Source organism: Toxorhynchites rutilus, chromosome 2 (genome assembly GCF_029784135.1).
Source record: "Toxorhynchites rutilus septentrionalis strain SRP chromosome 2, ASM2978413v1, whole genome shotgun sequence".
NCBI lineage: Eukaryota > Metazoa > Arthropoda > Insecta > Diptera > Culicidae > Toxorhynchites > Toxorhynchites rutilus.
This window is the reverse complement of record NC_073745.1, coordinates 336411960-336434535: the sequence shown is the minus strand read 5'-3', so window position 1 is coordinate 336434535 and position 22576 is coordinate 336411960. Positions and strand designations below refer to the sequence as shown.

General features: G+C 41.7%; 3 protein-coding genes and 1 pseudogene across 7 annotated transcripts in view; 2 read left to right on the top strand and 2 right to left on the bottom strand.

The window, feature by feature from the left end:
* LOC129767125 (protein draper) overlaps window positions 1-6928 on the top strand; it is a 79203-nt gene extending 72275 nt beyond the window's left edge. The window contains exons 3-11 of one of the 3 annotated variants that reach the window (XM_055767747.1): window positions 441-687; window positions 757-1227; window positions 1324-1469; window positions 1582-2004; window positions 2289-2993; window positions 5038-5394; window positions 5463-5597; window positions 5675-5693; window positions 5775-5918. In XM_055767747.1, coding sequence (XP_055623722.1) covers window positions 441-687; window positions 757-1227; window positions 1324-1469; window positions 1582-2004; window positions 2289-2993; window positions 5038-5394; window positions 5463-5597; window positions 5675-5693; window positions 5775-5781 — 2510 coding nt within the window. In that variant the 3' untranslated portion in view covers window positions 5782-5918. Of the gene's footprint in view, window positions 1-440; window positions 688-756; window positions 1228-1323; window positions 1470-1581; window positions 2005-2288; window positions 2994-5037; window positions 5395-5462; window positions 5598-5674; window positions 5694-5774 lie in introns of all 3 variants that reach the window. The other 2 variants (XM_055767746.1, XM_055767748.1) reach the window with 2 other exon arrangements.
* A 7120-nt stretch (window positions 6929-14048) lies between these two features.
* On the bottom strand, window positions 14049-14807 carry LOC129767129 (uncharacterized). The gene has a single exon (XM_055767752.1). The coding sequence runs from the start codon at window positions 14805-14807 to the stop codon at window positions 14049-14051; it is 759 nt and encodes a 252-aa protein (XP_055623727.1).
* A 1279-nt stretch (window positions 14808-16086) lies between these two features.
* LOC129767742 (beclin-1-like protein A) overlaps window positions 16087-22576 on the bottom strand; it is a 44064-nt gene continuing 37574 nt past the window's right edge. For all 3 annotated transcript variants that reach the window (XM_055768903.1, XM_055768904.1, XM_055768902.1), the window contains exon 4: window positions 16087-17762. In XM_055768903.1, coding sequence (XP_055624878.1) covers window positions 17404-17762 — 359 coding nt within the window. In that variant the 3' untranslated portion in view covers window positions 16087-17403. The remainder of the gene's footprint in view (window positions 17763-22576) is intronic.
* Window positions 20821-20903, top strand: LOC129772254 (U4 spliceosomal RNA; annotated as a pseudogene).

Here is a 22576-nt window from a genome sequence, read left to right as displayed (position 1 = left end):
GTTACATTCGGATGAGTGGAATTCGGGTGAATGTCTTTCGGGTGAGTGGATTTCGGGTAAATGTGACACAATCTCGAAAAACAGCCGAAATCTCTGTTACAAAATGTGCTAGCAATAAAATGCCAAATTTCATCAACTATTTGAATGTTAAAATTGACGAAATACATCAAGAATGTTCAATGATCCGAATACTCAAAATTACAATCTCAGCGCCATTCAGAAGCAATTCAAGTGACTCAACGAACTTGTTGCATTCAAATTCAGGGTGAAAATCGTTTCGCTGCGCTAATTGTTTATTTCGAATACCAATCATTAAATTGCTGTCTCAGCTCTTTTCGATGATACCACAACTTTTGATGCTTGTCCTTGATATTGATTTCAAACGATCGTGACAACATCGATAATGAACTGACATTTCCTTTTGTCTTTTTGTGTTGCAGATTGCCCACCAAACCGCTGGGGTTCGGATTGCGGCCAGAAGTGTCAGTGTCGAAATAATTCCACCTGTAACGCCCAGGATGGAAGCTGCAGCTGCCCGAGGGGTTACCAGGGCGATCACTGCCAGTTCCAGTGTCCATCGGATCGATTTGGGCAGGGCTGTGAGGAGCTGTGCCAGTGTTTGAACGGGGGCAAGTGTGATCCCGTCTCGGGTGAATGCTACTGTGCGCCTGGTTTCACTGGACCGCTGTGAGTAGAGCGTGAGATAATGCAAACCGTGAATCATTCATTACTAATCGAATGTGTTTTGATTTCCAGTTGCGCCCAGAAGTGTCCGGAGGGCAAGCATGGGGAGCAGTGTCGATCGGACTGTCGCTGTCAGAACGGTGGAAGCTGCGATCCTCAGACGGGTGAGTGTGTTTGTCCGCCCGGTTATACCGGATCGGTGTGTGCTAATCGTTGCCAGGGCCAGAGATACGGTCGGCAGTGTGCGGAAAAGTGTGAATGCTTTAACGGAGCCGATTGCAACCACGTGACGGGCGAATGCATCTGTGCGCCCGGGTTTATGGGAGCCAAGTGTTTGGATTCGTGTCCGAACAACAACTACGGCATCAATTGCACCGAAACGTGTCGCTGTCGGAATGGGGCAGAGTGTGACTCGGCCACTGGGAAGTGCTCCTGTGCCGCTGGTTGGTCGGGGGCCGATTGCGGGAAGCGAAACTGTCCGGACGATAGATTCGGGGAGAATTGTGTCGGCCAGTGCGAATGTAACACAAATAACACGAAAATGTAGGTCTTGGTCTTGATCACATTTGATGTTTTGATTCTGTTGATGTATGTTGTTTGATTTTTGTTTGTTTATATCATATGTTGGGGACTCCAAAGGTGTCATCCGTGGACTGGAAAATGTTTGTGCAAACCTGGTTGGAGCAGTACTTCCTGCGATAGACCGTGCCCATTTCTGCGATATGGACAGGACTGTCTGATCCACTGCAACTGTAAAAATAATTCACCGTGCAGTCATATCGATGGTATGCGCTTTTCGCTTCTTTAATCCTATTGTGTACTGTCGACTCCTTGGATAAAACGTTTCCCCTGTCACTGTCTCTTCACGATATTGATGTATTGAATTCTCGCAAACAGGAACGTGCAATTGTATTGCCGGGTTCAAGGGGGACAACTGCGAGGAACAGTGCAGTAATGGATCGTATGGCCAGAATTGCAGCCAAAGCTGCGAATGCATGAATGGAGCTTCCTGTTCGCCGGAAAGCGGTCAGTGCTTCTGTGCCCCTGGATGGCAGGGTATTCGCTGTGACAGACCTTGCGATACCAATCACTATGGAAAAGATTGCACCGAACGGTGCGATTGTGCGAATGGTGGAGTTTGCAATCCGGTCAATGGTCAGTGTACGTGTCCGGCCGGGTGGACCGGAGAGCGGTGCGAGCGGAAATGTGATTCAGGTCGGTTTGGGCAGAATTGTTCGCAAAGCTGCGATTGCCATCTGGAGAATACTTTGGCCTGCAATGCGACCACTGGAAAATGTATTTGCAAGGCAGATTGGGGTGGTAGGTTGAGGTTTTCGCTGGTAGCCTTTCCCGTGGTGATTGTACTAACCTTGTTCTCCTCCCCTCGCAACTAATACTCTGGACATGAACACATTCCGTCGCTGAAGAACCTTTTGGTATATCATCTTCTTACTAGAAAAGTAAAAACACATGGCACCTGTGTATATTGAACCATCACGATTGCACATCGAAAAAAAAGAAAATATTCATTTACAATAGATGTTGACCCACGCTTCATTTGTAACCTTGAAAAACACCCATCTAATTGTAACTCTACTTTGTAGGTGTTCGCTGCGAGAGCCGCTGTCCGTTGGGTTACTACGGTGAATCCTGCAACGAAATCTGCACCTGTCACAATAATTCGTCCTGCGATCCGATAAGCGGGGATTGCATCTGCTCGCGCGGTTGGACAGGCCCCTCGTGCAACGAACCTTGTGAGGAAGGTTTCTTCGGCCATGGATGTAAGGAGCGTTGTCCGGATTCCACTTATGGAAACACTACCTGTGATCACATTACCGGCAAGTACAGCTGTCAACCGGGATACATCGGTACAACCTGTGAGCATCCATGTCCTTCGGGAACCTATGGTCCGGAATGTCGTCTCAAGTGTACATGTCGAAATGGAGGCGAGTGTTCCCACGAAACTGGGATGTGTCAGTGCCCACCCGGCTGGACCGGAGCCAACTGTGAAGAGGTTTGTCCGAATGGGTTCTATGGGCCCAACTGCAGCCAGAAGTGTAACTGCAAAAATAACGCCAAATGTCGCAAAAATGACGGTCAGTGTATTTGCGATCCAGGCTGGATGGGAAATCGGTGCGACGAAGTTTGCCCGGAGGGATTCTACGGGAACCATTGTATGGAATCGTGCGACTGCCCGCCTGGAAACTTTGTGTGTCACGCAGCCAGAGGATGCGTGTGCAGTTTGGGATACTATGGCGACAAATGCGACAAGTCTCGGGCGGAAGCGAAAGTGTACGAATCGGAAAATTGTAAGTATCAACCTTAACAACTTCTCGAAATATTTTTTTTTATTAACCATTATCGTCACCACTCCCGAAGACTTGCATGAAAATGCAATAAGTAACGATCTAGGACCAAGTACTGAGAACAAAACAATACCACAAAAGGGTGACAATCAATCGGAACTAGTTCAGTACGACTTCGATTGGGAATACCAATCGGAAGAGGGTGAACCTCGGCCGATGAGTACCACTAGCACCCCGAATGGGGATAACTTCGGTCCCCTTCTGGATGACAATTACATTCATGTGCTGGACCACCAGAATGACCGTACAGAGAACTTTACGGTACACTTGAAGGGTAATTTGACCTATGTAGAGGAAATGGAGGATGAGGGATACAATTTCACTCTGACCAATGCTACTACAAAGGCAGAGAAAGTGCTCGGTAAATGATAAATATGCGTCTTTAAAAGACTTTGCTTCGCCAAACACACACTTAGTACACGCAGCAGTGGCACACGTGTTTAAAGTGTTCATTCGTAGCAGCAATCCATGAGCAAGTTCATTACTGGCACTTTCGTTCCATAGCAACCATAGCGATTTACTGCCATTTTCGTGTCTTTTTTATAGCAATGTGTCACGGGTTAGAATCATATGTGTTTTGGGGTTCAAGGAAAGTGGTTATGATTTTGATGATGTTTCATTTATAAAAACCTGTATTAAATGGTGAGTACGAAATTATTGCCACAATCTTAAGCACAACATTTGATTCCAGTCAGGCAAAACAAAATTGATTTTTTTCATTTTCAATTTATAGTCCTTGTCGCTAAGTCCCCTATTATGTTTATTCACAGTATTGACGATCTGCTCACACATGTTTTTTTTATTCGGATTTCGAGTTTTCATCGAAAATCCTTCCACATTTATTCCATCACTAGCAAACTCGACAAACTTCGTCCCGCCAAAATTTGTGTTTTGTTATCAATACCTTCAAACCAGAGATCGAAATGCTCGCCGATTTGAGACGAAAAACATCCATTTTCATCCACAGAGAAACATAGCTGAAAATATAGGAGGCGAGAGAATATTATACGCTCACTTCGATTCTCGCGAGAAACGCAAAGCCGATTTTTATTTTTCGGTGAGTTATGATTGCCGAAAAATGGTTTCGTTTTCAGTGACTCCTCGATGCCGATAATGGGTTTTCACTTCTTCAGCACAGCTGAAAACATGCGGCAATATTGGGTTTCATCGTGAAGTGAACATGAGATGGATTAATATTTGTACAATTCACACGCTGTCCAAATGCAGATCGTTTGGACGCTGCTCTAACAGACTAATGTTGGTAAAGTTAGCTTTGATTTTTCGCTCCATTCTCGTTAAACTTCCGAGATAGAGATTTTCGACATCTCTTTCTCTCTGAAAAATAATTTTCGGTGAAAAGGAAGAGACGAAAATATCAACAATACACGGTTCGTCGAGAACTAGATTGATTGAATGAATATTTATCGCGCAACCGAGCGAGAATTTCGATCTCTGCTTCAAACTTTCACGTTTTCTTACTATGAACAAGTTCATGGGTCCAATTGCAGAACTGCTCATTGATTGATCTTCTAATCGACCCCGTTGAATTTACGTTTTACTACTATTAGTTCTCGAGTTATGCAGAAGTTTGTGTTTCGTTTGTATGTCAGCCCTCATTAGAGAGGGGGGGAGGAATTTATTCACCATAGAAACATTTCGTGCCCCGTAAAACCTTCACATGCCAAATTGGGCTTCATTTGCTTGATTAGTTTTCAAGTTATGCAGAAATTTATGTTTCATTTGTATGACAGCCCACTCTTAGAGAGCGGAGGAGTGTCTTACCATCATAGTTGTTGAGGGGTCTCAAACTATCACGAAAACCTTCCCCGACCCCAAAAAATGTTAAATTTATACACGTTTTAAAAGGTATCCACTGTATGGCAATAATTTCGTACTCACCCTTCATATATATCCGACTGAAAGGAAATACTGGAACACTATGTAGTGTCTAAAACGGACTAAAAATTCATTCTCTCAATGCTTCCAGCGTCCAACGCCGGCCTTGCCTGGGGCCTGGTGCTGGCGGTAGTCTTCGTGGGCGTTATCGTGGCACTTGTGCTATACTACCGTAGACGCGTTGCAAACCTAAAGGCCGAAGTGAGCCACGTTGTCAATTATTTCACCGAAGAGCAGCCCGGACATTTCGACAATCCTGTCTACTCGGCATACCAGGGACAGCCACCAACCAACGTGACAGCAACTGGTACCGTTGATCGCAATGGAACCCACAGCAACGGAGGACTGCTGGCGAATGGTTCACTTATAAGGAACAATTTGCGAAATCCAAAGTCGAACCTCGATAAGTATCGCTATCCGGAGAATGAATCAGTTGGAACTGATCGATGTGAGTTGTTTGTCGCTTTGCGCGGGTTTAATTTTCTCACATTATTTTATTGTAATCTCACATTGCAGCTTATTCCATCCAATACCTTTCGGAGAGCAAGAAAAACTTCGATGCCGATATGACCAACCCAAATTACAACGGTTTCGATGAAAAGGATCATGTTTACGATGAAATCAAACACAAAGATGGCTACAAAGATCTCGGTAAGTTCAATCGCTTCCTCGTATTCCTGTTTAAAACACTATATATTCAGAATAATTCATTCCAATGCATGCCCCAGATATGATACGCAACAAACTGTAAGTCTTGAGAACATCCGTATCAAGACAAACCGTAACCAAAATCCAACCTAATATCTCTATTATCTCTTCTCCACGCAGATGCTGAATACGATCACTTGGATTACTCTCGACCGGGCAGTTCCCACAAAACACACTACTTCCGGATGAACAATCCACTAACCAACTCACCGAAGGAGATAAACGTTCTCCGCGAAAACGGAACCATCAATAATCTATCCTCGCCGGGTCTGAGCAGCCGTAAGCCGTTGGTTTCCTCGCTGGGTGTACCAACTTCGCCCGATGGTGGCTCGGGAGCCGATTGTGGGTCATCCTCGTCCAACTCATCACCCACACCACCACCGTTCCGTACCGTTGGCACTGGCGGCGGCGGCGGTGGCGGTACCGATAGCAGTAATTTGTACGTGAAGATGAGTTCGGAGCGATCGTCACCGGCGGGAAGTGACCACGAGTGTAACATCGTAAGTAGTAAGATCCCCGAGCATCAGCTCAATATCAAGTAAGGCGCAAGGAGGATCCTCTTTTTTCTCTAAGCAATCAAGCAAACTCTAACTGAAATACATTAGTCATGAAAGTTTATGATAGGTTCCATTCGTTGCTAATGGTAGGAAATATTTCAAGTTTTTAAACGGTTAAGATTGTGATACAAAGTTTAGATGTTTCGCACGTCTGCTAGCCTGTAAGTAAGCTCTAAAATTGAATTGTAGTCCGCTTCACTTCATGAAGCCCGCATCTCTCGAATCATCGAAAGACTGCTTAAAAACAAGAGTGTGTGTGAAACGAGACACAAGATACAGCAATCATTTCACGGAGGGAAGCAGCACTCACAGTTTCCATTATTTTGCATTATGCCCAGAAAAAATATATTACAAAGCGTGCCAAAAATCACTTCGTGATATACGTACTTTCGCTTTTTTGAGTGTTGGATATTGATAGATAATACGTAAACATATTTACAACCGAGACCCAAACCGGAAATTGGAATGAGATTTTTGGGAACTAGTTCAAAATTATTTTTTATCGATTGTTGAGAAGGCGGGAAAATGTAATCAATTATAGTGAAAACAAAAACAAATCTCTCCCCCTATCTAAAGTTTAAAGAGTTTCTATATATTTGTAGAGTATATTATGGTAAACAAAGTATTTATAGATATTTGGAACTGCGTAAAATTATAATGAAAAGAAAAGCAATTCATCAGATTTCAGAGGTGTAATTGTGTCAATTGTGAGCGTAATTGCCTCTTTGTTATATATTTCATTCCTAGAACTATAAAAGAAAGTCCTATATATTTGGCGAGAATTTAAAAAAACGTATTATATTATCAGCATGGGATGGTGAGAATAAAATTGGTCTAAACATATCAGTAGACTTATTTCCAATGTAGAATATTGTAATGTTATACTTGGGGACAAGTACGAAAATTGGTAAATGGTAGTACAGTTTATCAGGTAGAATTTGTTTACCTCCATTGTGTTGGAAAATTACAAAATAAAAAATCTCAGATTCCATGTAAATATCCGAATGTTTCTGCTATACTCATACACTAAAGTGATTCGTAAATACGAAAACCGTTTGCTCTCTCTTAGCGACGAACAATAACAAAACCATGAATTTGGAAGACGCATTATAAGCAAGCGTCGTGTTTAATATAGGCTCCGCAAATTCAATAGAACCAACTGACTTCGACCTCCTTGGCGAATGAACTGCAAGGTTTAAAGCTCCGAAGGACTCCGACCTCACGCGATATTCAAAGCATAAGACGTTTTCGAACGTCAAACGTTCAGGACAATTTACGCCAAAACGCAGAAAGTAAAGGAATGAGGTATGAACCACGAACTGACCCAATATTACGGATAATCCTACAGTCAGGAGGTTGTCGAGACTGGAAGTGCGAAGCTTATAAACAATATGCTCGATCGATAAGCATATGTGAAAAGTAATTGTTTCGATTTAGATGACAAACATTTCTTGTTGTTTGTACAGCCTGAGGCTGAAAACCTCTATAATAACGTTTGCATTTAAAAACGACAGATAATTGAGTTTGATAAATTTTCCATGGAAGGTAATTATATTACCTTACTTGCAAAAAAATTCTACGCCCTTGCGAGCGACCATGGCGGACGAAAACATGCGTGTAGGCATGTTTTTTAGGTTCTTTCTTCGTTTTATTTATCAATTCCTTCTCAGTTTTCGCGATAAAATTGTTGGAGTAGCATGTTTTCGGATACGCAGAGTTCATTTTTTAACTTGGTTTCACCTTGTGTTTTGGGAAAAAAGGGGAAAAAAAAGATTTTTCGAACCATCGGTTAGATTTGAAAAATCATAACTCAAAAACGAAAAAAAACACCTCTCTGGTTTCGACATGATATTTGAAAAACCTCAGCTTTTCAGAAAAAATATAGCGTGGTCTCGAGGCTATGAAAACAATAAAAAACGAATACAATCAATAATAACGGGAACAGATTTCGAATTTTCCGCAGTTGTAGTATTGGCCAGGTGTAATAAGACCAGGGAATTGGCTTTAATTTGATATGTCGAACATCTGAATCGGTTTGGTAGTTCAAAAGTTATGAATTATTGAAAAAAGTCATTTTTGGAAAAAAGAGGAAAAAGTTGATTTTTCGGACAACCCTAAAATGGAAATGTTCATCCTACTGAAAAAATAAAAAAAACGGGTCTAATGTTTTGCGATAAAGAACAAAACCACCACTTTTCACGAAAATCTGAGAACCACTACATCGGTTTGACATGGAATGGCTGATTTCGGATTAATATTGAGAAAAAAAAATCCAAAAGGGGGTTGAAATCGGTTGAAGAACTCAAGTGCGGAGTGATGAAAGACACTTTGAGGATCACTTTCATTAAAAAAGTTTTGCGAGGAAATGCGGGGCAAGTTTTGTTAGTCCATCTGAAGCAAAATTGAACTTCCAAAATAGTTCTTACTTTGTGTGGAGTTAACACATACTACAACCTACCGAATTTTGAAACTGACAACAAATTCAAATTCTCCGTTAAAAATGCTTCAAGAAACATAGCCAAAAAACTTCACCAAAACACATGTTAGAAAAATACACGCGAAATTGTGGCACCGGCGAGCATGCGAAACGTTGCCAGAGCAATGATGCGCGCGCGGAATGGGGTGAAACACGTGACCTTAGATACCTTGAAAACCCTAGAACAAGGGACTGTAGGATATTTGGGTTTTGGCCGACTACATTTTCTCAGGGATCACTGTGCGGCAGGATACCGTTCTTTGAACGCGCACACTTCTGAACGGAGGAGCTTCACTGTTTTCGCCACCACGGTTAGAGTTCGACTGATAGAGCTGTCAAATTTTTTCTGCTGACTCATGGATCGCTATGATTGATGCTGCATGGGTAGTTTCGTCTATGCGAGTGAAAAATCGCCAGTTTTTGATGATGCGTAACAAAGGTTATACGACCAAGTGCTAACCCTAGAAGCTTTTCACGGTATGTATTTTCTTGTTTTTATTCAATTTTACCATGAATTTAAAAAACCGGTCTTAATTTTTGTCGCGTCATTTTAGTTGTTAAGTAAAATGCATTTTTTGGAAAATGACTATTGTTTTAACTACAAATGTTAAAAATTTCTTCGATCAGTTCAAATATATGGGCCCTATTATAGAAATCGAGGCGATAAGAATTTTGCTCGTTAGCTCTATTTTACTATTATAGAAATAGAGCAATTCGATAGCACCGAGCGAGTGACAGCTATCTATGCAAGTTTCAGAACTTTTCGAGTTGTTTGGTTCACTTGTTGCATATCTTCAGAGAATTATTTTGTTTTGGTTTGCATCCCTGATATTTCCTTTGGGAAACATTTCAAAAACGCTTAAATATAGGCAATTTTCAACACATGTTCGTTTGTTTCGATCAGTAATTGTTTTACGGTGCTGCCAGAATAGTCTATACTAGGTAAGTGATCAATCCAGCATCATTTATATCAATCATGTTATCATTTACAATGCAGAACCTACTTCCAGCGCATATTTCAGTGGCTGAAAATGAGTGGACAGACAAATCATCACCATTTTGAACGACTCGTTGAACCAATGAAAGCGAATGTAAACATTGCTCGAGGTATTTGTGGAGGCAGTTCAAATAGAATCCCGATTATGGAAAAGTTGGAGGAATTCAGTGAGGAGCTTAATGCACTGAGACCATCAATGCGTCTTGGTTCAGAATGGCAGAAAGTAAGTGTTTCTTCTACGATACATATAACTTCGTAAGTAAATTTTATCATATTCTTAAATTTTCCTACCTAAAAATTGCTAATTCCTGCTAGCGTACATTAGTACGTGTTACTTTTGTCAGGAATTTTCTTTTTTATTGCCATACTATACCAAACTTTCTATACCATGTGCTTAGACTGAAATGTCTTTCGAAACAATAAGGATTTTTTTTTAAATTACAGATTTGGATTGACATGAGGTGAAAGGTAAAGAAAACACTAGCACACAACAAGCGAGAATTCAGGGCCACAGGTTGTGGCCCAACACAATGAAGCTATTAACGCCGCTGCAACAAGAAATCGATGCTAAAAGAGAATTACATGCAAAAAATTGTTTTGCTGAAAAAAGTGGAATTCATGTGTGACTCCTTACGGAATTCCATAGATTGCAGTTGTGAAAATACATGAAAAAATTAATTTTTAATAATTATATTTTTTGTAAAGCAAATTGTTCCATGATGTCGTTTTTATTACACATCCATGCATGCATTACGCCTATTAAGTTTCATTCGTTGAGGGAATATCAGTTTTCTCCAAAACATAATCATATTAACATTTTTGAAAATATAGACATTTATAATTTTCGCAGCAGATGTCTCAAAAAAAAGATTTGGCATTCTTTCTATAGTGCTTTGTGAAACATTTCAAACTCGTTTCAAAATATTTCAGCAACGCCACTGACATTTGAGCAGAGTAACGAATCGAGCTGTTTTCCTCGATTTCTATAATTCCAGATTTTACTCGGTGTGATAGTGATAGTGATTGTATCGAATCAGCGATTCGATTTCTATAATAGGGCCTGTGGTGGATTAACGCCGGTAGGAACGAATACGAACGGATTTGTTATCAAAATAAACTTTATTTCTCTAAGAATTCCGCGTGTTACGTTTTCTGCGTGTCGCTACTAATCAAACCAAATTCTCTCTGACGTTTTTGATTACAATGTAGTATATGTCTAAGGTGAACACGTTTTCAGAAACCAAGGTGTGTCGATATGACGTGTCCACAGGCGCCCCCCAGTTACGCCAAGAATCGTACACGATGTCCGGTTGGCGTGACTAGTGTTCGCGAATCTTCATAAGGGTGATTGGCAATGTCCTCCTCACAAACAAATGCTGGTTTTAATCGATCTACACTTATGTTTTGCTTTTTGCCTGCAATGAGAATTTCGAAGTGTTTTTCAGAACGTTCCAAGACTTTGAAAGGTCCTTCATAAGGTTGTTGCAGCGGACGCTTCACCGCGTCGGTTCGAACGAAAACCTGATCACATGTACGCAGATCCTTGTGAATGAATATTCTGGGTTTCGTGTGATGATTTGGTTTGGGTGGTCGAAGATTTGCAAATGTGTCATGCAAGGTCTTGACAAGTTCGAATCGATCGATTGAGCCAACAGGTGGATCGAAGAACTCCCCGGGGACTCGTAATGGTAGGCCATACAGCAGTTCAGCTGAAGAGCACTTGAAATCTTCTCGGAACGCTGTTCTCAATCCAAGAAACACTAACGGCAATTCGTCGCACCAACGATTGGGGTTTTTACACATTAAAGCTGATTTCAATGTACGGTGGAACCTTTCCACCATTCCATTTGATTGAGGATGATACGCTGTTGTTCGAATGTGGTGAGCTCCCATAATGTAATTCAATTCCCGAAATAACTCGGATTCGAACTGACGCCCTTGATCCGTAGTAATCGTTTCAGGTGTGCCAAATCATGAAATCCAATGCTGTGTCAATGCTCTAGCCACAGTAGGTGCGGTCATATCAGGCAAAGGTATGGCTTCTGGCCAACGCGTAAACCGATCTACAACGGTTAAGAGATAACGATTATCCTTCGATGGAGGCAAAGGACCAACAAGGTCCACATGAATATGACGGAATCTGCATTTCGGGGGGTCGAAGGAGCCTAATGGTGAAACAGTATGCCGGTTTATTTTTGAAAGCTGACAGTGTTGACATTTCCGAACAAAGTGATTGATGTCTCGGTTCATGAATGACCACATGAATCGCTCAGATATAAGCCTTCTTGTTGCTCGTGCACCCACATGCGCCATACCATGCAACTGTTGCATCACTGCGGTTCGATGGTTTTCTGGAATAAACGGACGTATTCTGTTTTTAATCGACACATCGCAGTAGACTGGTCTGGAAACATTCGGAATGCGAATCGGTTCTATTTTGAACGTTGAAGAATTCATAAGTTTTTTAAGCTCCTGGTTGTCAACCTGATCTTTTGCAATAGATGAGAGGTCAATCATTGTAACAACCTCGATTCGGGATAAAGCATCGGCAACTGTATTATCCATACCACTGATATGGCGAATATCTGTGGTAAACAATGAAATGTATCGCAAATATCTTTCTTCGTGCGGAAGTCTACTGGAAGAAGTGGTGCCCATAGCACTGGTAAGCGGCTTATGGTCGGTGAATATAACGAATGTTCTACCTTCCAGAAAATAACGGAAATATTTGACTGCCATTTTCATAGCTGTCAACTCTCGTCCAAAAGTTGAATATTTCTTTTGCGCTTCTGAGAACTTCTCCGAATAAAATCCGAGTGGTTGCCAGGAAACTCCAGAATATTGTTGAAGAACGGCCCCAGCTGCAGTGTTAGAAGCATCAATCAACAACGCTAACGTTTTGTTCGAATCTGGATAATGCAGCAAAACAGACTCTGCCAGAGATTTTTTACAACGATCAAAAGCTAACAATGTATTTTCATCCCAATGTAATTTTCTATTATCATTCTTCCTATTGTCAGGTATCAGTTTTCGAAGCTCCAGTTGCAGATCAACTGCCTTGGGTACAAACCGTTTATATACATTAATAAGAGCAAGAAAACGTCGAAGCTCCTTGACTGTATTCGGTAATGCATAATTTGAAACCGCTTGAACTCTAGATGGCAGCGGACTGATTCCGTCTTGGTTGACCAAGTATCCCAGAAATTCAACTTCGCTTTGTGCGAATTTACTCTTCGCCACGTTTATGACTAGGCCATATTTTTGTAACCGTTCAAAAACAGTTCGAACATGTTGTTCATGTTCTTTCACTGATGATGACGCGATGCAGATGTCGTCAATGAAAACTATTACGAAGTCTAGTTCCCCTAATATCTTGTTCATAAATCTCTGAAATGTCTTACTAGCGTTACAGAGACCGAATTGCATTTTTGTGAATTCGAAGAGGCCAAATGGGGTGATAACTGCAGTCTTAGGTATATCAGCGTCCTCGACAGGAATCTGGTGATATGCTCTTTCTAAATCAATAGTAGTGAATATTTGTTTACCTTGCAGCGAATTCAGCAGATCGTGCGCATGTGGAACCGGGTATCGATCCGGAACAGTCACCTTATTCAACTGCCGATAATCTCCAACGAATCTCCATTGGCCATCCTTCTTAGGCACACAATGAAGTGGACTAGCCCAACTGCTACTCGATGGGCGGCAGATTCCTAACTCCATCATCAGCGAAAATTCCTCCTTAGTAGCCCTAAGTTTTTCCGGATGCATCCTGCGGGCTCTGGATGCTACTGGCGGGCCTTTGGTGGTGATGTGGTGTGTAACGTCGTGTTGAGCCTCGTTTCGCATTGTTGCTGGTAGTGTAACCTGACGGAACTCTGATAGAAGGTTGTGGAACGGATGATTCATGTTAATAGTAGTTATACTGTGGAAGGTCGTGGTCATCACATCACCTGTCGATCGAAGATTTGTTGTTGAATCGATGAGAGTTTTATTACGCAAATCAACTAATAACCCAAAGTGCGCCAAGAAATCAGCACCAATCAGCGCATGGCTTACATCAGCTATCAGAAAATTCCACGTTAATCGTAGTCGTAGGCCGAGGTCTATTGACACGAACTTGGTCGAATAAGTCTTAATTGATGTTCCATTTGCAGCGTGCAGCAGAAATGAAATAGGCTCGTTGAATTTGTCTTTTCTTGTGGCGGGTATAATTGAAACATCGGATCCGGTATCTACAAGAAAACGATACCCGCTGGTTTTATCAAATATCATAAGTCGTCGGCTCGAGAAGGATTCGCTCACTCCTGCCGATTCGGGTGAGCGCCGGTTTAGTTTTTTGAAACATGAAATTGACACGGTTGCCGTCAACGTTCAGCTTGCTGTCCATACTTCCGGTGGTACCAACACAGTTCGGTTGTCGTACTGTTGTTACTGGAGCGAGATGTTGAACGGGTTCTACGATGATTAGCAGAATTTTGCTTCAGGCGCCGGATCTCCGTGCTGAGCACTTCCATTTGCTCCCTCAAGCCCTCCATTTGATCAGATACTGCATTCGAGATAGGAGTGGGAACCGAAGACACAGACGCGACCCGAGGAAACTCGGTCAATTTGTCTGCCATTTCCGCCAACTTGGGGAGCGTTCCATCGCTAATGGTCAAAACCGGGCGAATGTGTTGAGGCATCCGTTGTAGGAAAAGCATTTTGAGAAGCTCATTATTTACGTTCAAGCCCGCTGCTAAATCCTGCATTTTGGCAAGGAGATGAGTCGGTCTCATATCACCCAGATCCGATGAACTTAGCAACCGTTCTAGGCGTGTTTCCGGTGAAAGTGCGAACCGAGAAATCAAACGCTCTTTAATTTTCTTGTGCTTATCTTGTTGCGGTGGATTGGATACCAGGTCAGTGATGTGGCATATCACCGATTGTTCGAGCTTTGCCACAATATGATAGAATTTAGTATCGTCCCTCGTTACGTTTGCCAAAATAAACTGTGCCTCCGCTTGCGCGAACCACATTTCTGGTTCTGCTTTCCAGAACTCCGGAAGCTTCACGGAAACAACGGCTGCTGCTCCGACAGGTTCGATTGTTCCAGAAGTTCCACCATTGCTTGGCGGTGTTGACATTGTAGTTTGAGGTTAGGGCGAGGAAGCGGTTTGAAAGATTCGATATTTTCTCGCGAAACTTGCTCGAATCGATTGAGCATACGAACAGAACTTACGTCGCGGTCACCAATGTGGTGGATTAACGCCGGAAGGAACGAATACGAACGGATTTGTTATCAAAATAAACTTTATTTCTCTAAGAATTCCGCGTGTTACGTTTTCTGCGTGTCGCTACTAATCAAACCAAATTCTCTCTGACGTTTTTGATTACAATGTAGTATATGTCTAAGGTGAACACGTTTTCAGAAACCAAGGTGTGTCGATATGACGTGTCCACAGGCCCTATTATTATAAATGGATTGGATTATTTTTTCTCAAAGTTTTGTCACTTTCTTTTTTTACTTGTGCAAACGTTTTGTGCGACACTGTATATTTTTCAGTTCTTTCTCAGCTTTATTAGTTCAACGTTTACGCCACGACATTGATCCCCCGCTTCAGGTTTGCCCAGTAATTCTCGATGGGATGCAGCTGGGGACGTTCGGGAGTTCGCGGACTTCGGAACAACATCTATCTTCAAGTAATGGGAGGAGACAAGGTGCGACCAAAACATCTCCCCGTTAGCCCCAAGTCCCAAACAGAAGAAAAGCTGCTTTGACAATCCCTTTTCGCTGATGGTTAGCCACAGAAGCATATTCTTTGGGAACTTGGTGTGGGCAATGCACTTCACGTCGGAACTTGCCTCTTTGGTGGAGGATGTAAAGTAGCTGGTTTCTTGCCAGTCTTTTCCATTCAACGTTAAGCTAGTCTTGTCGTCCATGACGACCGCGACGTTCCTCTCCTGGGTCAGAGCTTGCTGTTCCGATACGGCCGGTCTTGACTTATGCATGAAGTTATGGAAGCATTGAACGGATCTGGTGGCTCCATTAGGCTTGCAATGCAGTTGCGAACATGAAGTGATGTTGCTGGTCACGACGATGTATTGAATATTAGTCCTATAGCAATCGCACTACTTCTCGATTGTTTGTTCTGGCTGAAGTGAATGTGGCTACTCCTTATGTTCTGTTGATAGAGGCCCATTTTGACGAATCAGTTCTGTTTTCAGTGTCTGATGTGGGTCTAAGTTCTTTGAGGAAACATTTCCACTTAGCTCCAGTTTTTCATGAACGGTCATGGGTTCAACATTCAATTCTGTTGTTGTCAGTGCGAGAACATGTTACTTGTATACTGTCGTAATTGTTCCTTAAACAGGCGTTTCTCAACATTCGATATTGGTTTGCAGCGCCACAACGGCAAAGTTACAGTTTTCTAACCATTTATTGGCAACAACAAAAAATACATTTTTTCAATCGTTCATTCTCATTTGGTTTTGTTCCAGGTTATTGTGTTTCACTCGTTAGACTACTTGGAATCAGTCAAATTTGGATAGGACTGGTACTTGTGTTTTGGTTTCCTTTTTCTTCTCTCATAGATGTTTAAACTATGGTTTCGCTTGTCTGTTTAGAATCCCGTAACTTACTAATTCGCTCCCGCGTCTGTGACTAATATCGTAGATAATAATTCTATACAATTCCACAAATATCCCCTACTATCTAGCAGCTGTTATATCTTATCAAATTTATTCATGTGCTTTTATTCTCTATGCATCCGAAACCTTGTAATCGATTGGATCAATCAATAAATGTTGGGTACTTTTGTTTATATCTTCTTCGTTTGTATTGTTTTTAAATTTTAACTATGTTGTTTTGAAGGCGCTTTCTTGTCCTGTTTTCTGTTGTCGTATAGCCGCGTTTTCGGGTTAAACCTCGGTCTCTAAATATTAATGATAACTCTCCCACCTGCCCATTTTGCCTGAATCATGTTGATGTATACTGTTGAATATCAGAGTGTCCACCTCTTGGTTTTTTTTTCAGTCGTAACAGTTGGTTGTCTGATGGTGACACAATGTGGTGTACAAGTCGTAAGCGCAACTAAACTGTGGTGAACTAAAATGCTTTGTCATTCTTCTTCGGAAATTCAGCGCTCTTGGAATGTTCGCATGCTTTTCAAAACAAAAAAGAAAACCCGTCGAAAGTGTGCTTCAGCCAAACAACAGACGGGTTGTGTTTGCAAATTGGTAACTATTATTAGAACGTGCGTTTTTTTTGTTTGTTTGTTTGTTAGCAAGACGAAAACGTCATTTTTGTTTATACATATTAAAAACTCTTGCACACCAAGAAATTGAAGAAACTATCTTTAAACGTTACATTACTGGCACAAGCTAGGAGTTAAGTAAAAGCTATTGAAATATGCACTGAAAGAAACATCAGTACCATCGATAATCAAAGTGTAAAATTACATCTATGCGGACTTGTTGGCTCCTTGTACTACCCCTTTCTCTTGTGACTTAAAGGTTAAACTCATCCAATATAATACAAAGAGATCCGGAGGATCAGCATCGATCTCACTCGAGACATACTCACGAACGCATACACACACATACTCAACGCGCTCGCACACACACATACCTATTTTAAAGTTTTAAAACCATTGGCACCAAGCTACTGCTATCACTGCTAGTTTCTCTGGCGATCGGCAACAACAAACCCGCTGTCCTCCTAAACGACGACGAGCGAGGACATCATTTCTCCTTCAGCAGCTGGTTCAAAAAATCTATTTCGCCCTGAAGCTGCTTGATGGCGTTGTTCTGGTTTTTGACAATCTTTCGGCACGCGAACAGTTCCTTCAGCGTTTGCTCGTACTTTTCCTTGTAATTGGTGGTACCGTTTGCGGTGGGAGGAGCCACTGCTGCCGCTGAGGACGTGCTGCGGTTGCTGTTGGAGGTGTAGTTGGTGGCCGGCGTTACCGTCAGCTCGGACTTGAGGGAGGCAGGGATGACTGCGGCCGCCGCTTTCACGGCCTTCATCTGCTGGAGCTGCTTGTAGGCCGCGAGCTCTTCTTCCATAGAATTGTTGTAGCTGGAATCTCCCTCGGAGGAGTCTGGAAAGAGCAGTATGTTATGTTAATAATCGGAATGCAAAGTTTATTTGCGTTGACGGCACTGAGCTGCGTTTTTCGATTTTATGAAGCATCAAAGATAATAAAGTCCTCCGGGACAAGTTGAGACGTTTTTTTTCGAAGTTCAACTTGAAAGTTCTCTTGAAAATTCACAAATTTGTGTGCATCATATTCAAGGTATGACAGATGACTTTCGATAAAAATAGAGATTCGCACAGATGTTCCGAAAAATATCAATTTAATTTTTTTTTTTAGTTTTCATATGCATTGTTTGAACTTGCCCCGCAGAGCGTAGATTGAAACGCTAAAGTTAATGTGCGATTTTGCTTCTCGAACTATCTACAACTGATTTATGAAACACTAAATTGAAGGAATTACATGTTGTATAAATAACTATTGGAAAAGAGGAGTTGGTTAGATGTGGGGTAGTAGTCTGATAAACGCAAAATGGTAACCGAGATTACACTATCAAGTTTGGGATCTAAATTATGGCCCCGAATTGAAAGTCGCCACCAGACGTCGACACTGTACCACTGTCATCGCGAATCGAGAAGAAGAGAGAAGCCAGCTGAAGGTGAAGATGTAAGGAAGCCATTGTAGTAGTATAGGAGCAAAGCGGTATTTCGTAGAGCTCGAGAAGGAACTCGCAAATCGAGCAATCGAGGGCAGTCGACTTCATTGTTCAGCAGCTTCGCCACAAATTTTACCTGCTGAATCTTCCTACGTCTGGCCAGGGTGTCAAGGTTTATTAACTTGCAACGGTCACGATATGGCGTAAGTTTGCAGGGTCCCGCCAAGGTGAATTTCTTAGGGCGACACGAATAAACCGTTTTTGAATCCATTCGATTCTCAAGCTCCAGTTCAAATGTTCGATTGCAAATCATACACAATGGATATGATAAAGAGGCAGCACACTGACGAAAAACAACGGCGGGAATACCATCGGGTCCAGGCGAAAACGTGTTCTTCAGTTTATTACTAGCGGCAATAATCATAGGCTGAGTGATTTCAAACATATCTAAATCCACTATATCGGCAGGCACATCCCCGATTGCTCGTTCTACTTCGTGATTGGAAGCAACTGATTCTGCAAAGACCGATGCAAATAAGTTAGCAAACAGCTTGCAGCTTTCAAATTCAGAGGCTGATTGCTCGTTGTCAAGAAAAGTATGCGCCGGAATAGCTGATTTCATCCTTCTTGAATTGACGAAACTCCAGAACGCATTAGGGTTACGTCTCAGGAAGGAAGGAAGGTATTGAATTAGAGAGACTTTAAACTCTGAGAGTTCATTCGTCTCTTACGTCTCAGGTTAAATTGAACCCTTAATACATATGATTTGTACAGTCTCGCATTCAACCTACGATAAGCATTACTAGAAGAGCGAAATGCGCTCACTGATTCAGTTGTGCGATGATGCCGTAGTCTTCGCTGACATGTATTTCGCGTTCGCTTTAGTCTTCGCAACTCAGCACTGTTCCAAGCGTGTGAAACGGGACGCTGACTAGTGGATACATTTTTCGGCCATGTTATCTACGCAATCAGAATCCAGGACAATATTCCAGTCTGTGTTTGTGAGATAGTGGCATAGATCATTGAAATCTAGTTTCCTGTAGTTGAGAGGTCGTGGTACATTTCTGTCAATGTTCGTAGGAGCGTTATCGGCTTGAACCGGGATTGAAATCGATACCACTAGCGGGGGGTGTTGAGAATCAACACGAAGCAACGTAGCAGAGGATTCGTTAATTGTAATACTATCGTATGCTATATTGGTGTACACCAAGACGAGTTTTCTACCGAGATAGTTTCGCATGAGGTTTTACTGGCGCAGATTCAGAAAATCCATACCATCAATAAGCGATAAGCTAGCGGGGGTATATACGCTGGTGCTACAGCAAGCAACCTCATTGACATTTCTCACCCAGGTTAAACGTGGTGGATTGTAATCACCACAAACTAGTACTATTTCGGCCTTGTAACGGATTTCGCGAACTGAAGAAACGTGTTGATCAAGAGTTGCAACATCACGACTTCGGTCCGGTGGGATATAAACGGCACACATCGAGATTTTCGTTCCCCGGATTGATGCGGCAACACTTCTTCTTCTTCTTTAATGGCACTAACGTTCCTAGAGGAACTTCGCCGTCTCAACGTAGTATTACTTGCGTCATTTTTATTAGTACTTAGTTGAGATTTCTATGCCAAATAACACGCCTTGGATGCATTCTGAGTGGCAAGCTCTAGAAATACGCGTGATCACAGTGCAAGTCGGAGGAAATTTCTTTGACGAAAAATTCCCCCGACCAGAACGGGAATCGAACCCGAACACCCGGCATGTTAGTAATGACGCTAACCACTCGGCCACGGGAGCACGCGGCAACACACACCTGTTTAATTGCTGAACCACTTCTTGTCATTATGAGAGAGCTGACATGTCTTGCTGCGATTGCTATAAGCACTTCACCAAAACTAGATTTGGAGCTGTTGCAATGATTGCGGTCGCATCGTATGATTGGTATGATTGTTAGAATGAATGGATGTTTCCCTAACACAAATTTCAAAACCATGGAGCCTGGGGAAATCGGTATTGCAAAATAGACGCAAGCAGCGGATACTTTTGTACTCGTTTGCATTTTTGCAAACCGGAATATGTTTTCTCAACACACATTCCGAAACCAAGAAGTTGGTTAAATCGGCATTGCATATACAAGCATGTCGGCAGTACTTTTATACCCCCATGCATTTTTACACTCCGGAATTCGTTTTGCTAACACGGTCTACAAAAGCGGATACAAATGTAATGCTTTGACTCGGTTATTCAAGACTGCATTGGAAAATATCTCTTCATTTTGTCAGTTCACTGAACTTCTACGCATACCGTTTGATTATTAAGCAAAATTTTGATAACTATTTGCTGCAATAACCACTACCATAATGCATGAATTGACCTAAAATGGGATTTGTTTTTAATTTAATTCGTAAATTGTTTCATTCGTTCGTTCACTAGTTTAATCAATAATTTAATCAATACACACAAAAGATAGCTCTGCGCAGCGGCGATATCGTACCCAATGAGGAACATCCGAGGTGAGATTATTGCTAATTGAAAAACACAAATGATTACTAAGCCAACGGCAGTCCTACGTCAACCTTGCGGTTATATCATAGATAGAACCCATTCATAGTTTCTATACGCAGAACGTTTATCTTCGAATAAAGCTCCCTTCTGTACCGCTTTCATATATCGCACTCCTAACCCGCTTTTTAACCAAACGGTCGCACCATAGACCATAAAGGTGGCTTGACTTCACCGATTAGTTCGTCGATGACAGCTAAATTGACTGCACAATCTTGCCTCTTTGCTGGGGCATGGATTCAGCATTTGCATATATCAGGTTGGGGAAAAAGTAATCCATTATTTTTGGGTGAAATTCAAAACTATTTTTAATATGCTTCGGATTGTCCGATTTGGGTCAAATATACACCGTTTTGTTTTGTTTGTTGTTGCCGTTCTAAAGGTAGGTTCATAATGTTCATAATGTTGGGTCTGAGCCTAGGGGCACGGACGGGATCTTGACATAGGACTGTGATTGTGTCTAGTAATTGCATTTGAATTGAGTTTTTTTAATTGTTCAAAATTTGTATTTTTTTCTTTTTTGATACACTAAATGGAAGCCCTGAAAAATATGCGTAAGTATACCCTTTCTAACTTCTAAATCAGCAGCCAGTTGAATTCATTAATTGGATTTTTTGCATAACCAAACAACGTGCTCGATATAATGACATCCTGAACCATAATTCCATAAATTATTGGTAGCAAGACCTACGCGATAAAACGTGAATTGAGCACGAATCGATCGATTGGACAACAACCTGAACTTCAATCTAATAAAATCTATATCAACGTTTAACCTGAGCCAGGCTTTCGTCCAATCTTTGGAGAGTATAGAGTGAAATCATCCAATAATATCTTCAAGATCATTTCAAGATATTCTATTGATTCTGACAACTGATAAATGCCTTTTATCGTCAAATCGAGAACAATTAATAATACGCATTTTATCACATTATGAGCTAGCGCCGTATTGTAGGCAAAAAGATTGCTCGTTGCGAGTGGTTAGTAAAATCTAAAAAAACATACCCATTTTAATTGTCCAATTGTTTACTTTTTTTTACTATATTCACTGTTTATGTCTTAAGAAAAATCATTGCAGGATAAATTTCCTGTCTAATGATATACAACACAACATATTTTATTTTATTTTATTCACACCGTCTTCGACAAGTCACACAGACTGTAATTTTCTTATAACTATGCTAATCTTCTCATTCTATTTTTAAATGCGTTTTTCGCCAGATTAAAATCGTACTCGTGACAAATCAAATTGAACTGGCGGAGGCAGGAATCGAACGGGTTGTTATAGGCATAGTTCGTTCTATGATATGGCACTGCTAATAGGGGGGGGTTCCGAAATCGTCTAGGAGGAATGTAGAACGGGATCTGTGCGAGCAATTCAGTACAGTCCACGGATCCTCTGAGAATATCGAATATAAATAATCGCTGAATCGTGACTCGTCTAGCTGATAATGTTTCCAGACCTATAAGCTGGCATCTGTCCGGGTACGGAGGAAGGTTGGTTGCATCGTTCCAAGGAAGTAAAGGGTGTGTCATATCAAATTGCATCACGGAAAAAACGCTGTAGAAATTCGCCCAGTAGACCGATCCTTTTGAAAACAACTTTTGGCATTTTCTTTTTATTCATACTTCGAGCCCAAGCCCGTATGCTCGCACCTTCCT